The sequence below is a fragment of the Gouania willdenowi genome, chromosome 21 (genome assembly GCF_900634775.1).
Source record: "Gouania willdenowi chromosome 21, fGouWil2.1, whole genome shotgun sequence".
Classification (NCBI taxonomy): Eukaryota; Metazoa; Chordata; class Actinopteri; order Blenniiformes; family Gobiesocidae; genus Gouania; species Gouania willdenowi.
Window position 1 is genome coordinate 35,713,749 of NC_041064.1, and position 20,043 is coordinate 35,733,791.

General features: G+C 39.1%; 1 protein-coding gene across 2 annotated transcripts; it reads left to right on the forward strand.

The window, feature by feature from the left end:
- Window positions 1-1,477: 1,477 nt before the first annotated feature.
- On the forward strand, window positions 1,478-19,725 carry dbi (diazepam binding inhibitor (GABA receptor modulator, acyl-CoA binding protein)). Of its 2 annotated transcripts, XR_003672634.1 has the most exons (5): window positions 1,478-1,615; window positions 5,435-5,552; window positions 5,630-5,692; window positions 6,974-7,159; window positions 19,702-19,725. XR_003672634.1 is itself a non-coding variant. In XM_028435573.1 (4 exons), exons 1-4 carry the CDS (start codon window positions 1,601-1,603, stop codon window positions 7,045-7,047), a joined length of 270 nt encoding a protein of 89 aa, XP_028291374.1. In that variant the 5' UTR covers window positions 1,478-1,600; the 3' UTR covers window positions 7,048-7,250. The 2 variants fall into 2 exon arrangements, 1 of the variants encoding a protein (XP_028291374.1); XM_028435573.1 differs by lacking the exon at window positions 19,702-19,725 and having other exon boundaries at window positions 6,974-7,250.
- Window positions 19,726-20,043: the final 318 nt, after the last annotated feature.

The following is a 20,043-nucleotide window of genomic DNA, read 5'->3' on the forward strand; positions in this document are numbered from 1 at the left end:
TAATTTTTGTATACATGTTTCATTTTGTGTGTTTTTGTCTCATTTTGTGTGTGTATATAGAGTAATTTTTGTATACATGTTTCATTTTGTGTGTTTTTCATTCATTTGTTTTTATTTTCAACCATTTAGTATATTTTTGTATTCTTTTATTTTTTTTATTTTTCAGTTCATTTCCGACATGGTTGCAATCACAGAAATTCACTTTGACATTCAGAGCAAAATCACATCGTTGGTTTTTTTTTTTGTTTGTTTTTTTTGTCCTTTTGCATGCCGGAAAGGGCGACGGAAAAAAGCATTTTGCTTATCCAGATCCGTCCCCTGATTTGAACACAGATAATTTTACATCAAACCTCGTTTCTTCCCTGGTCAAACATTCTTATTTTCTTCATACCATAATTTCATCTTTTCATTAACGTCTCTTTTTTTTTTTCTTTTTTTTTTTTCCTTTTTTATGTGACGTGTTCTCGTCTGCAGTCATTGTTCCTGTTGTTACTCCTCTTCACTGTCCTTTTTTTCCGTATCTCCTCGAGCTTTCTTTTCCAGTCGTTGTCTACGTTCCTCCAACTCTCCAAACGAAAAGTTCTTCTTCTTTCGGAGAACCTTCATATCCTCGGAAAGTCGCCTCAGCTTACGATGCATCAGAACGACACATGCACATACACATACCCCCATCATTAGCAGGCCAAAGATCATGACCCCTAGCAGATAGATGTCCTCCACATCTTCCACTGTCAGCAGGGAGAGACAGAGCATCTGGCTTCTCCCTCATGCATCCATGACATATCCACTTGGGTATGTGTCCTTTGGACACGCTGGTTCGTGCTGTAGTAATTGCCTCGTCGTGAAGATTTTGTCGATGGCGCTCAGTGACCAGTTGATGAGTTCCATGTCGTCGCTGTAGAGTTCGATGAAGAGTTGACTTGAGACCTGTATGCGTGTAGAAATATCCTCCGTGTTTTCTCCTTAAATCCTTTCAGATTTACGGATTGTTGTGTCTCTGCGTCTTTTGAGTGTCTTAGGAGTCATTTTGTCAACTTTTTGTTGTCTTTGGTGCCATTTTGTATATTTTCTCTGTTGTCTCGTTGTTTTAGGTATTTTTAGTCATTTTTGTATATATTTTTCTCATTTTGTGTTTTTTTCCACATTTTTTTTTATTTTTTGGATCATTTAGTGTATTTTTGTATTCTTTTGAGTGTTTTAGGAGTAATTTTGTATATTTTTGTTGACCTTTTGTGTATTTTCCTGTAATTGTGTATAGTTTATAGGAGTTGTAATCTTTGATTGCTGCACTGAGTCGCATGTGTGTTTCTAGAGTAATTTAGTGTATTTTTGAGTGTTTTGTTTTCATTTATTTGTTCTATTTAGTCAGTTTTTGTGCGTTATCTTTGACTGCACTAAAGAGTCGTCCTGTCCCAAGATGGCGGCTCTTTATGCGAGCCCCCTCTACGGTCAATGCAGCATCTATAGTGTGCTGCAGCTGGTGCTCTATGGCTGCTATAGATCGGGTGGAGCTGCTGGGCTTGACCGCTGACTGCTGCTCACTGACCGCTCACTGACTGCTCTGTGTCGGTTCTCTGTCCCTGAACGCACCGTGTCGACCATGGCTGACCTCCAGGTGGGTACGGAGCACCGCGACCCGGAAACCCGCCGTTAGTCCGCGACTTCTGGGCAACAGAGTCCGTTATGTGCGGCTCTGTTCATTAGGAAACACGTTAGCAGCACTAGTAGCACTAGCAGCACTAGCAGCAATGAACTGAGTCATTCAGAGGTTCAGCTCTGAAGTCCTTTATCTGAGCTATTTGTTTCTAATAGAGAATATGTTAAAAAAATATGTTGGATTTGTTGCTAAAATGACCATTAGTTTACAATAGAATGAATCCGTTCTTTAATATTTTAGTTCTTTATAATCAGCTAACATCAAAACTTCTTATATTTGAACACAGGAACAAAGAGTTAAAGGAATATCCACCTAAACACCTGACTCTCATGCACGCGCACACACGTTGCAGATAAAGAACACTGTATTATGTCTGTGTGTACTATGTCTATGTGTACTATGTCTATGGCTGAGATCAAACTCCAAAGTGCATCAGTTCCTGCCCTTAAGGCCTGCTGTAGAGCTGAGGTTACCACGTCATGTGTGTATCATATCATATATGTGTAATAGGGCTGTAAGGATACACTCAACCAATGATTCGATTCGAATCCCGATTTTAAAAAAAAAAGAAAAAGAAAAAAACTCAAAACAAAGATTGGATTTTACGGAGCCCGGTAAGAGACATGGATGAGATAAAAAAAATAAAAAAAAGCCACGAGCTAGTTAACTAAACTAGGAACCTGAGATAATCAGTGGTACATCTCAGTTCTGTGACTGCTACGTACTGAGATGTACCCGTACTGGGTTATACTGATTTTTAAAAATAAAGTTACATTAGGTTAACTGTTTTTTACTGCAATGTATATTATAATCATGTTTTTTTTGGAAAATAAATTATTTATTTTCGTATGGAGCTCCTTCTTGTCGGTGTCTGGTGATGTCGTGCCCTTCACATGAAGAAGATTAACTTGTCTATCATTTCTTTGTGGCGTTGGAACGTCTCCTGCCTCGTATATTGAGCAGTTGTACATTTCTGTACAAGAAAAGGAGTCATTCAGCACTCTTCTAATAATATTAGCTTTGAAATACATTTTTTATCTCAGCACGGCGGAAGTAGAAATAAGCTAAGAGGACGTAGCATATTGAGAATGAGGCGTTGTCGTCACGGCCTAGAGCCCCTCCCCCCGATCCTCCCCGCTGTCATGTTGGCATAAGTCCCGCGGCAAAACAGATTGTTTACATGTGTTTTTAGTAGTAGTAGTAGCGGAGGTACTTGCTATTCCGCACTGTTTGACCATGCCTGGAAGTCACTGCTGCGTTAAGAACTGCTCCAATACCTCCCACGATAGCCATGGAAGACGGAGGAACAACGGGATACAGTTTTTTAGGTTACCAAGTCCTGGACCCAGCCGCAGCAGAAAGTCTCGTAACTTTCCAGAGACTTGTGGCTTTTGAACTCCTGCATTGTGTAGGAACGTACACCAAAAACTAGGTAATTTACGATGTCCATGTATGTGCACGGAGGTAAAAGGTCCAGGTCTCTGTGCCATTCCGCTGCAGATAGCTCGTACGGGTCGATGATGCAAATGTCCACTAGCTTCTCCAAATACATCTTTTTTGCTCTTGGTATCAGTTTGTCCCGGTGAGGTCACTTTTCTTTCGCCTTCTCTTTTTGCATTGCTTTTCTTCTTTTTCCTTGTCGTATTCCTCTACGTAAATGCGCAAAAAGTAAAGCACTGGCGAATGCGTGAAATTCTGGGGGCGTCTACCACCATCATGACTGACGGGCTCAGACCCCCCCCAAAACAACCCAACTCACCACGTGACTCCTCACTCTCAATATTCATTTTCTGGTAGTGCGACTGCTCATAACCGATCACAGACTGATGTGAACTCAGACCGTGACATGGTGACAGCTTCACGGTGCGTTCAAGTACACCTCAAATCACACCAACAGCACTGTACAGGCTTATTGTCCTAAAAATTCATTGAAAATCAAATAGTTTTCAGCAAACTCCAACACATTCTTGTTCTACAGGCTCTCATTCAACTCCTATTTTCAACTACATTCTCTGTAGCACACAGAGGTATTGTGGCGGTCCACTAGGGGCACTCATCGCCAGATTGGCCAGGGTATGTGTCACGGTGGGATTGGTTGCACAATCAGGAAGTCTTGTATATATGGTGGTGTTGTCTTGTAGTGAAGTCCTACAATAAACCGCTGGCATCTACTCCGTTCTCTCCGCGCCTCTGTCTTGCCTTGCCTTCCACATTGGATGGCCCTGGCGTTTCCCTGAGCCAGAAAAGCACACGGCGGCACGCAGCGCTTAGCCTTAGCACCGAACCGCCGATGGTAAAAACAAAGCGCGTCCTCCCGCCGGCGACGGTCCGTCACCGCGGCCACAGCGCCCACCTCGTCCGGCGCCGACCAGGAAGGCTCAGGAAGCAGGGCATGCACGCCGCACGGCCGGTTAGCCAGCAGAATCCGGTCCGCCTCCTCCGCCAAACCCCTGTAGTCCTTGGTAGCAACCAGCGGCGAGCTCGCCAGCGCAGTACGTACAGGAGGCGGCAGCTGACGGAGGAAAAGCTGCACAAACAAAAAGGAAGCATCCCCCGAACCGAGCAACGCCAGCATGTTCTCCATCAGCTCCGTCGGCTTACCATCCCCCAAACCGTTGAGGGACAGGAGCCGGTCGGCCCGCTCGGCATCCGACAGCTGATACAGCCTTAAAAGCAAAGCCTTAATAGCGGCATATTTACCGTCCGCCGGGGGTTCCCGCAACACGCACATCGCCCGACGCGTAGTCTGAGCATCCAGAGCAGCGACAACATGGTAGTAGCGGGTGTCATCCACAGTAATCCCACGAAGCCGAAACTGAGCCTCGATATGCTGAAACCAGGGCTCGGGGTCGTGCTGCCAAAACTCCGGAAGCTTAACAGTAGCCGCATAGACCGCAGGAGCAACAACCGGCGCAAGCGGAACGGCATCGCCAGCGGCAAGCGACATGGTCGAGAGCGGAAAAAGAAAATCACGTCGAGGTCACCAATGTGGAAGGCAAGGCAAGACAGAGGCGCGGAGAGAACGGAGTAGATGCCAGCGGTTTATTGTAGGACTTCACTACAAGACAACACCACCATATATACAAGACTTCCTGATTGTGCAACCAATCCCACCGTGACACATACCCTGGCCAATCTGGCGATGAGTGCCCCTAGTGGACCGCCACAGTATATTGTTTTATATTTGTAAAACAATAAGAATTTTGCCATCAAAAGCCCAGTCTCAGTGTTTTTGTTGTTGTTGTTGATGATGTTTTATAGAAAGAAACCAGTGTTCAGATGTTTGAGATGTCACAAAAGCAAAACACAACATTAGCCTCAAAGTCCCTGTTCTGCTTTACAGGTTTTTGTTGTTGTTGCTTTTTTTCACAAAAATACTTTTTTCTCAGCTTTTTGGTCAGAAACTGATGTTTTTGTGAACAGTTGATTACGGAAAAATGAAACCAACTACAAAAAAAAAAAGAGTCTATTCTTTCAGAATCTGGTTTCAGATTTTACATAGTCAAAGTACCAAATATTCTGTGGGTCTTAAAAGATCAGTGAAAATACTCTAAAATTGCGGGCAATGAGGGGGGGGGATCTGTTCTGAAAATGGCTGGCAGCCAATGAGTTGTTAAAATTGGATTAATTATGCAGCCTTATCTAAAACATCTCCTTTTTCTTCTAAATTTCTTCTTAAATCATCTTCTGGATGCCAAAATGTAATCCAGGTTATCTGAAACTTTCTTTTTTACCACGTGATCATAAAGTTGTGTTGTGTTGTTTTGTGTTGTGTAGGCTAAGTTTGATGCTGCAGCATCAGAGGTGAAGCAGCTAAAGGCCAAACCAGTGGATGAGGAGATGTTACGTGTCTACGCTCTGTTCAAACAGTCCTCAGTGGGAGACGTCAACACAGGTGAACAACTGTGACCTTTGACCTCTGGTCAGGAAGAAGTCTTTTATTCATCTTCTGGTCTTTTCTTCTCTCCAAAGCTCGTCCAGGAATGCTGGATTTCACTGGGAAAGCTAAATGGGATGCCTGGGAGAAGCAGAAAGGTGCGTAGACTTAGAAAAGTAGATTCACGTTCCTGTGTTTACCTCTTCTTACCTGATATTTAATATGATTTTAAAACCAACAAGTTCACCTGAGATGGACTTTTTCCACTTCTAACATCAGTGTTTGTAATGAAAAATGATCTACTGAGAACAACTGCAGTAAAATCCTAACAACCCTATTGGTTGTGGTGATGATATGACCTTTGATCTTTCCTGCACGCCACCATCTGGTCAAACTTTCAGTTTTAGCGTTAGTGGATCTGGAAAATCTTTCATCCAAATATTTTCTAATTTGGGGTGCACATTCATGACTCTCACAGTATCAACCATATTGATTGATGTTGGTGATGTAATGATTAATCGTAAGGCAGTTAAAAACCGATTCATAGGTATCACGATTCACGTCGATACTGTGAAAATTGAATCGCAGTACTTTTTTTAACCAGAAGTGTTGGCGGCGGGCGGAATCTGCTACTACTTTCTTTCTGGCCTCCTTCTACTCTTAAACATGTTCATAAATGATTCCTTACCCCTTTAGCACCAAAAGAATATCTGTAGTATTACATGAATGTTTGTAAAAGTCACATTTTTCTATTAGCTCTGTCTGCTAGCATAGCATCTCTTTTTCACTGCAAAATATCTGCATGCCAACTGACCACTGGGTTACCAGCGCCCTCTGCTGGTCCAAACAAATATCTGACGTAAATACAGTGAAATTACTGTTTTTTTTTTTTTTAATTCCAATTGTTAAGGCACAAAATACATTTTCAGTTGCACTTTTAAAAAGATAAAGAACTATTATGCAGTTTTGCATTGTTTACTATAGAACTAGAATTTAAATTCATTGGCTTCTTCTCGCACACAAGCTCAGGCTCCTTCCCCGCCAGAGAGGTGACATTCCACGTCCCTAATGCTAGCTTCTGTAGCCGGGGATCAGATCGCCAAGGCCCCCGCCCTGGATGACTGCCCGATCCACATTGCACCGGCCTCATATGATCCCTCCTGCGGGTGGTGGGCCTACGGGAGGGCAAAAATATAAAGTCAACTATAAATTTAGTTTCTTTGAGAACATTTTGTTCAGAATTCTGTGAAAATATAACTTTAGATCATAATGATGGAATAAATGAGTGACTCACATTTTAAATAATCTCATTTTGTAAATAAGTGGAATATTAAGATTCAATTACCCACTGTAGTGCCATTGCGTACCCCCAGGTGTACACGTAACGCTACTGATTCAGATCAACATGATGGAGTGTGTTTTTCTTTCTTTTCTTTCAGGAAAGAGCAAAGAGGACGCCATGACGGAGTACGTGGCTCTGGTGGAGGAGCTGAAGGAAAAGTACGGCTTCTGATTGGCTGTTTTTCATCTGACCTCTGGAAGTGCCTTAAATCCATCTGAGTGTGTGTGTGTGTGTGTGTGTGTGTGTGTGTGTGTGTGTGTGTGTGTGTGTGTGTGTGTGTGTGTCCACACACTGAAGATCGTTGGTAAAGTGAAGAATGAGGCCTTTTCTACTGTTGACTGAATCCTGCCATTTCAATAAAATCTGTGAACTCACTCTGTTTGTTTCCCTTATCATTCTGTCACAGCACTCACAAAAAGCCTAGCTTAGTTTAGCCTAGCTTAGCTTAGACAATCAAACAGAACACTCTGAGAAACAAAACACTCCGTAACTGCTGTCAGTTTAAACATTCATTTATCTCAGTAAAGGTTTTTTCAGACATTAGCTACTGTTTGCCAAAAAATTCCTTTTTTCCGTATTTTTTTGTCCATTTTTCATCCTAATAAACTACCTTTGGCCCAATAAATACCACTTTTTTCCTTTTTTTGCCTGTATTTGTTCCACATTTTTGCCCTTTTTCATTATTGTTGACCACCTAATTTAAGCTACCCATTACATGGTTCCTTTTTATTTGTACATTTTTTGGCCACTCTTGACTGCTTTTGGCCCGTTTTAATTACTTTTCACTCTTTTTTGCTATTTTTTTTTTTCTAATTTTGGGCCATTTATGGCCACCTTATGACCAGTCCACCCCTACACTCCATTGACCAGTCCAGTCCCAGTTAAGAAAGTCATCAACTCCTCTCTGACTTTCACGTCTTCTGTATAATAAGAACACTCGTCTCTGTTCATTCTACCCTCTCCAAACAGAACCTGCCTTTCCTGACTGTATGTATTACACGATACACGGTCATGCTCTGTTGTTTCTGGTTCCTGGCAATAATCACACAATCCTGTTTTCCTATAATACGCAATGTGTTATTTAGGTTGCTATGCCCAATCCTTCATCTGGCTGTTACAACTTGCTCTTTTCTATTATTTCCTCTGTTTCGTAAGGATTTTACTCTATTTTGTATTGTATATAAATCTCTTCCTTTCAGGGCCATGGGAGGTGGCGGTGCTGTAGCGCTTCCTAGTGGCGAGAGATAGATGAAAAAAATATTTTTAATTTTTTTAACTGGCATGTTTTATAATACAACATGAAGTACTGCACAAAAATTATATTTTGTGCACTGCTGATTAATCAATATTTGTCTTATTTCCTACTTTTCCTTTCTAGAGACAATTAGAAAAAAAAGACCATAGGCCAAAGACCACCTACAGTATATTTGTGTGTGTGCGTGAGATAATAATGGTATTGTGCTATTAGAGGGTGAGGTTATATATATATACACATGCATACAGTACATTAGAGAATAGAGGGAGGTTATTACATGTGTTTTGGACGTTAACTGAATTCTCTTCTGCTACTCGATGAAGGCGGCAGCATTTTTCTTTGCTCCCTCTCATCCCACCTGTATCTGTCTTTGCTGCTGCTTTTGTTTTGTCTGGTCTTGTGAATCTAATAGGAGCCTCTCTTTGCATCTCATCCAAAACTTAAATTCTGGAATTGATCAGTTTGTCTCTCAATGCAATCGATCAAATTTTATTGACGCAAAGATCAGGCAGTGGTGAGCCCGCGTGTCCAAGCAGGACGTTTGCGGCTGGATATACACTGGACCCTTGGAACATGTGGTGACTTGTGTGTCTGTCGATACGTTCCATAGAAGACATCACATGATTGGAATTATGATGGCAGGCATGCTGCTGATTGGAGCTGGCAGCTTTCTGACCTATCGCAAAGTTCGTATTACGTGTTACTGTTTTGAGAAGGCTGCTAGTCATTTCTGAAGGATGGGGCAGGACTCTCAGCACTCAGGATTATGTGATGAATGAACTCAAAAGCAAGCAGGAGCTGCTTCTGGATTGTTTACGTGGTATTGAAACAAATTTGGAGAAGCTGAGTCTCCGGCTTGTAAATTAAGGCCACTTTATTGGATTAATGCAGAGAGAACCAGGACACGAGGCTATTGAAATTGAGCTAGCGTAAATCAAAAACACATTACTTATCTTCTTTTGGCTCCCAAAGCCAGCTATCCAAGGCTGTCTCATCTATCTATCACCAGGAAGTCTTTGCAGACAGACGCTGCGTCCCCACCTCTGATGATGATGTTTTCTGTGCATTACAGACTCTGGCCGTGTGCACTGAAGTGTATATGACAATACAGTAGTGAATCTCAATCCATTTATTTGTTTTTAAAATGTATTTTTAATAGGCCTAAAGGCTGATAGGTTTTTTGTCAAAAAATAAATACAAATTTCACAGCACTACCTGTTCAAAATTACTTCCTTTTACCTCAAAGTCCCAGTTTGTTGCCATATCTTGATTACTTTGCTTCGCACCAGACTTTTGCCCTCTGTTTTTGACATCTTGACTTGTGTTTTGATTGCTTCCTGTGCTAGTCTGTCGGACCTTTCATTTCCAACCATACCCACATGTGCAGGAACCCAAAGGAACGCAAGCTCACACACGCTTTTCACTCTTTCATTAGAGTTCAATATTTTAAAAACTAAATTTGTGAGATTTTGCTTCACCTTTTCCTACACTCGTCAATGCTGCCGCAGAATGACTGCAAATAACAGCCAGTCTGTTCAATCCTTTCCACTGCCATACCAACAGCAAGTAGCTCAGCAGCAAACACACGTACATCACTCTTCTATACACTACTGTCCTCCGTAAGATTATACAACTCTGAGACTAAATCTGTGCTTTATTACTTTTCTTTATCTGAAGAAGTTGCATACAGTAAACGTCTCATGAATAAACTTAAAAAGGAAGACACCAAATCTTGCTCAATTGGAACTTTGTTTATTTTCCACAAAGACGTGTATAAAATAAAACATTTGTCAAAGTGTACAATTCATTTTTTAAATAAAATAACACCAATTGATTCAATAATAAAAAAAAATCTAAAACAGTGCCACGTACCTGAGGTCAGCAGTTTATATAGAGACCATGAAACTGAAATGAAAAATAATCACAAAAAAAACAATTTACTCAGTAATGGTTGGTTGTAGAAATGTAACAAATTACTTCTTTTGAAACGTACTTAAATACGAGTAAAATTACTGATTTAGAAATATACTCAAAAAAGTACAAGTACCCATAAAAGCAACTCAATTACAGTAATGTGAGTACTTGTAATCCATTACTTTCACCTCTACTGACATGAATGTTGATCATGTGACCCTGCTACTATAACCATTCACTTCTGTGCTATTCATCTGCGTCTGAATAGTCCCTATATCTCCTTTCCTATCCACTTTTCCTTAACCCCGTGGATGACGTCACAGGGTTGAGGAAATGTGTTAGGAGACTTCCTAAAGGAGTTAGTGAAGGACATCACTTTGTTTTAACAATCAGACACACTTCCACTAGGTGACGCAATAATCTGATGGCGGTAAAGGTTAGTGACGTCTGCCGGGGTGAAAAAAATACACATTTCAAAAAATGGACTAAAAGCACATTTAATACACTTTCCCCTGTGCCTCTAACCACGGATATAATCTCAAATATCTGAAGGTTTAAATACAAGGAACAAAAGTGAAACTAAAAGTACGGCACATTGAGAATGGTTGTTCACACTCACCTTCCACTCACTAATGTGAATTATGTTGAATAAAACATCATGTGGATAAAAATGTCTCTGATCCTTTTTCTAGAACCACAGAGTGTCTGTTTTATGTCAGTTATAATCTGATAATATGTCTGCATATCATAATAAATTGGTTTTAGATCATGTATTTAAAGTTGTTCAAAGCATTTTATTGCATTGGTAACTTACATGATCTCCATCCCCTTTCAGTCTTTGTGAGTTTTCGGGAACAGTCTGATGAGCGGGTCCCTTTAAATGATGTCACCGCAAAGAATTGTGGGTCACCACTATCTGGTCTCCTTTGGTAAAGGATGTATCAGTGTTTCCTAGGCTAAAGGAGGAAACAAAGGAAGCATTGAGCCTCCTTTCCTAAGCTTTTAGAGAATTGGAACACTCCTTATCATGACCGCCACTGAAACACTTAAGGGATTAAAGGAAAGTGGATAGGAAAGGAGATAGGAGGGAATAATCAGACACCGCCATGGTCTTTATAAGGTGTTGTTACATCAAGAGCCCACAGGGTGTCAGTGTTTCACTTTGTAAAGATGACATTTGTTCCATAAAACAGGTTATGTTCAAACTCTGAGTAGGTTCAGGATTAAAAGAGGGAGACTCTGAGTATCTCATTCCTAAACGTGAGGTATGTTCTTCTCTGAGTATGTTACCATGGCAACATTGTCCGTGAACTAAACCTGGTCGCTGACAGGTTTCATCAAAGAAATCCTGGGTTTCTACCTGGCTCCGCCCACCTGAACACCGTTTCTGAACCCTTTAATAAACCTTAACACTTTTCTCTGAAACACATTAGTAACATCACACACCACAGACGTGTTCACATCATTACTAATGTTGTGTTGCTTTATATTTTTTTTTTTTTTTTTTTTATGCAAATGGTAGTTTTCTTTCTAACATTGTGGATACAGATCATTAAGTTAAAGACAAAGGTTGATCTGCATTAAAACATCTACTGACGTCTGTAGTAAAGTTCACTGAATACAAACCTGTGGATAATTCAAATGAGGAGATGATCATTTTAATGAATCCACTTTTAAGGCTTGATTGTTGTTTTATATTGTTATACAGTTAAATCTGTAGATCACACATCTTTGAAGGCAGTGAATTGTGACGCTGCTCTTAGAAGTGATGGGTCACGGGTTCGCGTCCCGCTTCAGTGTTTTTTTATGACATTTTTTAGGACGTTGAGATGACATTATTAATCATCATTAAAAATCTATATAATTGATTCGATATCAAGCGGCATTTACTGTCTTTATATCCAGTGTAACAGGAGGACTCTCAATGCAGACATCCTATGCTGCTGCCACGCCTCCTCAGACACATTTTATTCATATTATTCACCGCTCGTTAAGCACTGGAGCTATAAAGTGATGAAGCGACCAAAAAGTGTGACTAATTACAGGTGATTTAAACTACTATTGTCACTGAAGACTGAACGCACCTTTAGAACAGGATCATATTCCTCAAACACTGGCTTATTTCACCCATTAGGGTGAATAAATCACTCTCTTTCAGGTGGTTGCCATGGCAGCTCGAGTAAATCTCTGATCCATTGATGATGGCTTTTTATCGTGTGCGTGCACGTCAGTAACCCAAGGTTTACATACTCAGGGTTGATTAACCCACTTCATACCAGCTGTAATGGAATCAGATACATAGAGTTTTCCATCACGGGGTATGTTGACCCAGAGTTTATGGATAGACTCAGAGTTCGTTAACCCTCCTTTATGGAACACCCCTCAGATGAACGGATGAATAAACTGTATTTACATCCTCATCCATCAGAGGATCTGTGGTGTGAGGACACAATAAACTCAGTGTTGGTTATGAAATGAAATAACACAACAGCTACTGTTTAAAAGCTCTGAACATTCTCGAAGAAAGTCATCATCATCATCTTCATCATCACCATCCTTCTGACTAATTCAGAAACAGCAGAGGACGCAGATATAAACCAAAGTGATGCTTCATGGAGTTTCTGTGACGTTTTCTGGACGTTCTATAAACAGCAGCTCATCCTCTGCTCTGCAGTCTGAGGACGAATCTGTGACTGATGGGATTTCATGTTCAGAACCTTCTCCATCAGGTCCATGTGGCTACATATTATCATGTAACACAATTACTGTTTAAGAAACATGAATTATATCATGTATTCATTATTTACTAGGTTTGATATGTAGCCTATAGCTCCTTATTGTGAAATCACATTCAACTGTGTTCACACTTTACTCTGTTTTCTTTCACTCATTTCCCTCATCTTCTGACTCTGAATAAGTCGTTATGTTTTGTTTCCCTCCCTCCTGCTATTGGCTGAAAAACAAAACCAATCAGCTTTCAATCAGGAGCCGCCTCCCATCTTTAACTCTGATCCATCAGTGATCTGGATCAATAATCCTGATCAGTGATCTGGATCAAGGATCCTAATCATGGTACCAGGATCTTTCACACTTTAAATCAGTGGTTTCAAACCTTTTCTTTATTATTTTAGAGTGGTGATCCCATGTTGAGTCAGTTTATTGATCCAAATCATCCCCAAAATCTAATCACTTGTTCCTTTTAAAATCAGGATTTTTACAAAAAATGTTATCAAAATCCATTGATTGGTTTTTGAGTTTCAATGTTCACAAGTATATTAATAAAAAAATAAATAATAATAACACAGGTAAAAACAAACATTAGACCAGTTTATTGACTATCGTTCCAGGTCGTTTGTATGATCCATAAATCCACCAATAAATGGAGCTTCTATTCTGTGTCTTTAAATCACGTGTCCAGATCAAAGGCCCGGGGGCCAAATCCAGCCCTTTAGAGCAATGTATCATTGTATAAAAAATAATTCAGTTGTGGAAAATCAATACAAGTGTACTCCGTATTTAGGCGCTTGGAATTTTATCTCAGAAAAAAATCTAAACTTAACCAGGTCTACCACTGTGTAGCACATGGAATTGTCTTTGGTCTCCCATCCAAGTTCTAACCAGACTCTGCTCTGCTTAACTTGATTGTATGTCTTACTAAATCCTGACCACCGTTTTGTGGTGTTTGAAAATGTTTCCCCCTTTTTGTTGCCTTACTATAGCCTTACCTCCGTTTTGAAGCGTTTTAAGTTTTTTTTGCCCTTTTTAATGCCTTATTATAGCCATACTTCCGTTTTGAGGATTTTGACAAATTTTCGCCATTTTCTATACCTTACTATAGCCTTACCTCAGTTTTAAGGTATTTGAATTTTATTCGCCCGGTTTTTTGCCTTTGTTTTAAGGAGTTTTACATTTTTTTGCCCTTTATTTATGCCTTACTATAGCCTGAGCGTTTGAAGTTTTTTTTTGCCCTTTTTTAATGACTTACTAGAGCCTTATCTCCATTTTGAGAAGTTTCAAGTTTTTTTGAACTTTTTATGCCTTACTGTATTCTTATCTCCATTTAGAGGCGTTTGAGGGTTTTTTTTGCCCTTTTTTATGCCTTACGATAGCCATACCTCCATTTTGAAGCAATTAAATTTTTTTCGTCCTATCTTAAGCCTCAGTATAGCCTTACCTCTCTTTTGAGGCATTTTAAATTTTTTTCGCCCTTTTTTATGCCTTACTATAGCCTTACCTTTGTTTTGGGCGTTTTAAGTTTTTTTGCCCTTTTTTATGCCTTACTTTAGCCTTACTTCTATTTTGAGGCTTTTGACAAATTTTCGCACTTTTTATGCTTTATTATAGCCTTATCTCCGTTTTGAGGCTTTTAAAAAAAATTTGCCTTATTTTGTGCCTTACTATAGCCTTACCCCCATTTTGAAACGTTTGAAGTTTTTTTGCCCTTTTTTATGCCTTACTATAGCTTTATCTTTGTTTTGAGGCATTTTCAATTTATTCGACCAATTTTATGCCTTATTATAGCCTTACCTTTGATTTGAGGAGTTTGAAGTTTTTTTCCCCCCTTTTTTATGCCTTACTATAGCCTTATCTCCGTTTTGAGGCGGTTCAGGTTTTTTTTTGGCCTTTTTGATGTCTTTCGATAGCCTTATCTCCGTTTTGAGGCGTTTCGCCCTTTTTTATGCCTTACTATAGCCTTATCTCTCTTTTGAGACATTTTAAATTTTTTTGACCTTTTTTATGCCCTACCTTTGTTTTGGGCGTTTGAAGTTTTTTTGCCCTTTTTTATGCCTTACTATAGCGTTACTTCTATTTTGAGGCTTTTGACAAATTTTCGGCATTTTCTATGCCTTACTATAGCCTTACCTTTGATTTGAAGAGTTTGAAGGTTTTTTTTCCCCCTTTTTTATGCCTTACTATAGCCTTATCTCAGTTTTGAGGTGTTTTAAAAAAAATTTGCCCTTTTTTAAGCCTTACTTAAGCCTTACCTTTGTTTTGAGGCATTTAAATTTTTTTTTGCCCTTTTTGATGTCTTACTATAGCCTTATCTCCATTTTGAGGCATTTTAATTTTTTTTGCCTTATTTTGTGCCTTACGATAGCCTTACCCCCGTTTTGAAGCATTTGAAGTTTTTTTTGCCCTTTTTTATGCCTTACTATAGCCTTATCTCCATTTTGAGGCAATTTAATTTTTTCTGCCTTTTTTTATGCCTAACTTCTATTTTGAGGCTTTTGACAAATTTTCGCACTTTTTATGCCTTACTATAGCCTTATCTCCGTTTTGAGGTGTTTTAAAAAAAAATTGCCCTTTTTAAAGCCTTACTTAAGCCTTACCTTTGTTTTGAGGCGTTTAAAATTTTTTTTGCCCTTTTTGATGTCTTACTATAGCCTTATCTCCGTTTTGAAACGTTTGAAGTTTTTAAGCCCTTTTTTATGCCTTACTATAGCCTTATCTTTGTTTTGAGGCATTTTAAATTTTTTCGACCTATTTTATGCCTTACCTCCGTTTTGAGGCGCATCAGGTTTTTTTGGCCTTTTTCATGTCTTACTATAGCCTTATCTCCATTTTGAGGCATTTAAAAAAAATTTTGGCTTATATTGTGCCTTACTATAGCCGTACCCCCATTTTGAAACGTTTGAAGTTTTTATGCCCTTTTTATGCCTTACTATAGCCTTACTTCTATTTTGAGGCTTTTGACAAATTTTCGCCATTTTCTATGCTTTATTATAGCCTTACCTTTGATTTGAAGAGTTTGAAGGTTTGTTTTCTCCCTTTTTCATGCCTTACTATAGCCTTATCTCCGTTTTGAGGCTTTTAAATTTTTTTTGCCTTATTTTGTGCCTTACCCCCATTTTGAAACGTTTGAAGTTTTTTTGCCCTTTCTTATGTCCTACTATAGTCTTATCTCCGTCTTGAGGCATTTTAAATTTTTTTTGCCCTTTTTTAAGCCTTACTTAAGCCTTACCTTCGTTTTGAAGCGTTTGAAGTTTTTTTTTTTTGCCCTTTTTTATGCCTTACTAAAGCCTTATCTCTGTTTTGAGGAGTTTTAAATTTTCATGCTTTTTAAGCTGCCTTACTATAGCCTTATCTCCATTTTGAGGCATTTTAAGTTTTTTTTGCCCTTTCTTGTGCCTTACTTCCATTTTGAGGCTTTTGACAAATTTTCGCCGTTTTTAATGCCTTACTATAACCTTACCCCCATTTTGAAACGTTTGAAGTTTTTTTGCCTTTTCTTATGTCTTACTATAGTCTTATCTCCATTTTGAGGCAATTTAATTTTTTTTGCCCTTTTTTATGCCTTACTATAGCCTTATCTCTCTTTTGAGGCATGTTAAATTTTTTCGCCCTATTTTAAGCCTTACTCTAGCCCTACCTTTGTTTTGGGCGTTTAAATTTTTTTTGCCCTTTTTTATGCCTTATTATAGCCTTATCTCCTTTTTGAGGCGTTTGAGGTTTTTTTTTTTTTTTTACCCTTTTTGATGTCTTACTATAGCCTTACCTTTGTTTTGAGGCATTTGAAATTAAAAAGTCCCCCCTCTTTTATGCCTCACTATATTTACATATATGTAGCCTTAGTCCAGAAAAAAAGTCCAACATTTTTCCATGTTAATGCCTATACCTCCACAATTTTGGTATTTTTCCAAATTCTTCTCATTTTTTTTAAGCCTTTCTGCATTTTCACTTCAAAATATTTGAACTGGTTTTTAGGCTTTTATAAGAATCTCAGAACATAAATTTCCATTTCCATTTCATGCCGTGGCATTGACAGTTTATCTTGAATTTTCATGCCAAATACAATTACAAAGTCAATTATTTGAACTCAATTACAACATAATTAGAATAGAGATGAGGATCTGCAGTAGCCTCTCCATGCTGTAGGTGTCACTGTTGCACCACGTACGGTCAGTGTGAAGGTTCTCCATGTTTAGACCTGACACAATAAAGAGGAACAGCAACAAAGTGGTACGAATATATTTACTTTTAATTCCAAATGAACCATCTTTACAATATATCTCTAAGAAAACAAAAGGTTGTACAAATAATGGCGAAGCAGTAACCACGTGATGTAGCACAAGGTTACCAGAGGACTTTCAGTGAGCAATGCATCATGGGAGGGTAAGAAGCGCGTGCTCTACGTGTATGTACAATATAATAAAGTCGTTTCAATGAAGGCCATTCAGTCACTTCTTATAATAATTCTCCTACTTTAGGGGGATTAATATTAATATCTCTGTCTGTGGATTCTGTTTTCTTGGCTGTAGATGTTTTCAGACTTTGACACATTTTAAATACACATCATTCACTGCATTCATACGGACACACTGGCTCTGTTTAGGTTTCACTCTCTAATCCAGGGGTGTTAAACTCACTTTAGTTCAGGGGTCAAATACGGAGCAGTTTATCTTAAGTGGGGAGCAAATTTTAGGTGGAAAAACTAGTAATTTAATCATTATTTATAATAAATAATAAAAATATATAGGGCACGGATAATATCAGAGCAATAAGTGACAGATTTTAGTTCCTGCAGGATCTTCACTTTTAAATTATTTGATTTCATGGCCAATTTTTATACTATTTGGGGGGAAATTTGTGAAATAATTTGAAGAAATTGAGGAAAAATTTAGAGTTCTTTTAACAATTTGAGATTAAAAATAACTGCCTTCATGTGATCTAAGCATGGGAGAAAATGTGAGCCCTGCTGATATTTTGAAGTTTCAATGAATTTGGATTATTATCTCGATATTTGCAACAGAATCAGTTTTCTGCTGTGGGCCAAATTGGATGCTTTAAAGGGCCGAATTTGGCCCCTGGACCTTGAGTTTGACACATGTACTCTAATCAAACTACCTGCAGGCTTTTGGCTTAATGTATTGATCTGGATGTTTACATGGAACCTGTTTGTTTAGCTCCACCCACTTTGATAAAACTATCTCTTAAACAATGAGAGGATAAATAATGACATGTAGACACTGAGCTCAGGTCTGTGTTTGGTGGAAACATCTCACACGTTCACGTTCCTCACCTCATGTCATCACTGGGTTTGGAAGATGATGAAGATGTAAACATTGAGTACCTCAAACATTTGTTTGTAACAGTTTACTGACATTATGCTGTCATTATTATGACATGAAGACCGTCATTCGCATGAATAAGGTGTCATTAAGTAACCTTTGTTACCCTTACTCTCGTTACCCCAACCTCTAGTTACCCTAACCCCTCATTACCCTTACCCTTGTTACCCCAAGCCCCTAACCCTTCGTTACCCTAACCCTACCTAACCCTACTAGATCCCTCCACCTAACCCAAAAATTGCCAACATAGCTCCAAAGGTGTCATAATCTAGCAAACAAGACTTAATGACAACCTTTATGACATCTTATTAATGCTAATTAATGACAGAATAATGTGTTGCCCATTTGTCCAACGTGACCCCACAGTGGACATTAGGGTACAATGTTCTACAGTGTTTTTATCACTGCTGATGATCCACATGAACAGATCGGGTCCAGATGGAAGCGAGAGCTTCAGAAAGGAGTTAAAAACACTTTGAAAACTCTGAGCAGTGGCAGCCGCTCTGCTTCCCTTCAGCTGTTGCTATGGTGATGGTCCAACAACAGTGACCGTCCTAAATGAATTAAAAATAGATGAAAAGCTTGAATCCTTTTGTTTATTCAAACTATGCAATGTTGGGAGACAAATAGGGTAGCACGATATTAGATTCATGGCCGATAACCAATACCAATCTTTCCCCTCCCTCACCTGATTGCAGAGATCATTTCTAAATAATGTAATCAGTAATTATTTGTCCTTCAATATATATAAAGTCTTCAACTTATGTTCTGTAAAACATGATGAGTGGCAGCACATATGTACATGCCGTGACATGATATTTATTTCTTTATCCATCCATCGTTTATTTAAAAACCCAAATTCCACAAGTGTTCTTAGAACTGATATTTGATATGTTTTTAAAGCTGATTTAATTGTGCACGGAAAAATGTATGTTTTGTTTCTTGTGGGTTCATTTATACAGCTCATTTAGAATTTTGTTAGGAAGTCTTTCAGCTCCGTTGTGCTGCAATAGTCAACGGTTCACTTCCAGGAACTATTGTGAGCTTCCATGAATCACCATTGCTGTTAAAAACGGAGATGTCGTAACTCTCTCTCTAAACGGCACTGGAGGCGTGTACATATATGACGCCTACGGGTTGATCAAGAAAGCAAAACCTGTTATTTTATTGGTTAATTATATCTGCCGAATGACAGATATCTTCCATCTTAAAGCCGATATCATACAATAATATTGTGCATCCCTATTATTAACCCATAATATGTTGCTTACACACTCACGTGCGCTGCAGGAAGTTAAACAGCTGCAGGATTTAAAGCATCTCTGAGTGAAAACTGGTTCAGTTTAACCAAAGCTCTGTTTTTAGCCTCCATCAGAGCATGAGCAGCCACACCCAACACCCAAATCATGAGGAATCGATTAGGGAGGAAACAAAGGCAGCCAGTGAATCAGAGTGATGTAAAAATACTACACACACACACACACACACACTCGTCCCACTGTGGCCTTTTGGGGCTTTGGTTGAAAACAAATTGGATAACAGTGGAAGGGCAGATGCTGTGGAGCTAGGGGAGGATTAATATCTCTCTGTGTGTGTGTGTGTGTGTGTGTGTGTGTGTGTGTGACGAGAGTGAAAAAGACAAGGCTGCTGCAAACAGGAGGAAAGTAAATAAAAAGAGAAAAGAATGGATTAGGCACTCTTACAGTAGGCAGTGTTGGCCTCTCTGTTCAATAATAGCACAACGTTCCCCAACACACCAATAAACAACAAATGTGTGTGCGCGTATATCGTACAAGCCACGCCTACCTGTCAGACACTGCCAGTATTGATAACAAGAATATTCAGCTGTGATGCATAAACTCCTCAAGCGTTTGAAGTCTTAGAAAAAAATGTTTTCTGCTAATCTGTGTGTGTGTACACACACACACA

Coding starts and splice junctions, on each gene's coding strand:
- dbi (XM_028435573.1), top strand. Junction 5,553..5,629: donor AGTGGGAGACGTCAACACAG/GTGAACAACTGT, acceptor TTCTCTCCAAAG/CTCGTCCAGGAATGCTGGAT. Junction 5,693..6,973: donor TGCCTGGGAGAAGCAGAAAG/GTGCGTAGACTT, acceptor CTTTTCTTTCAG/GAAAGAGCAAAGAGGACGCC.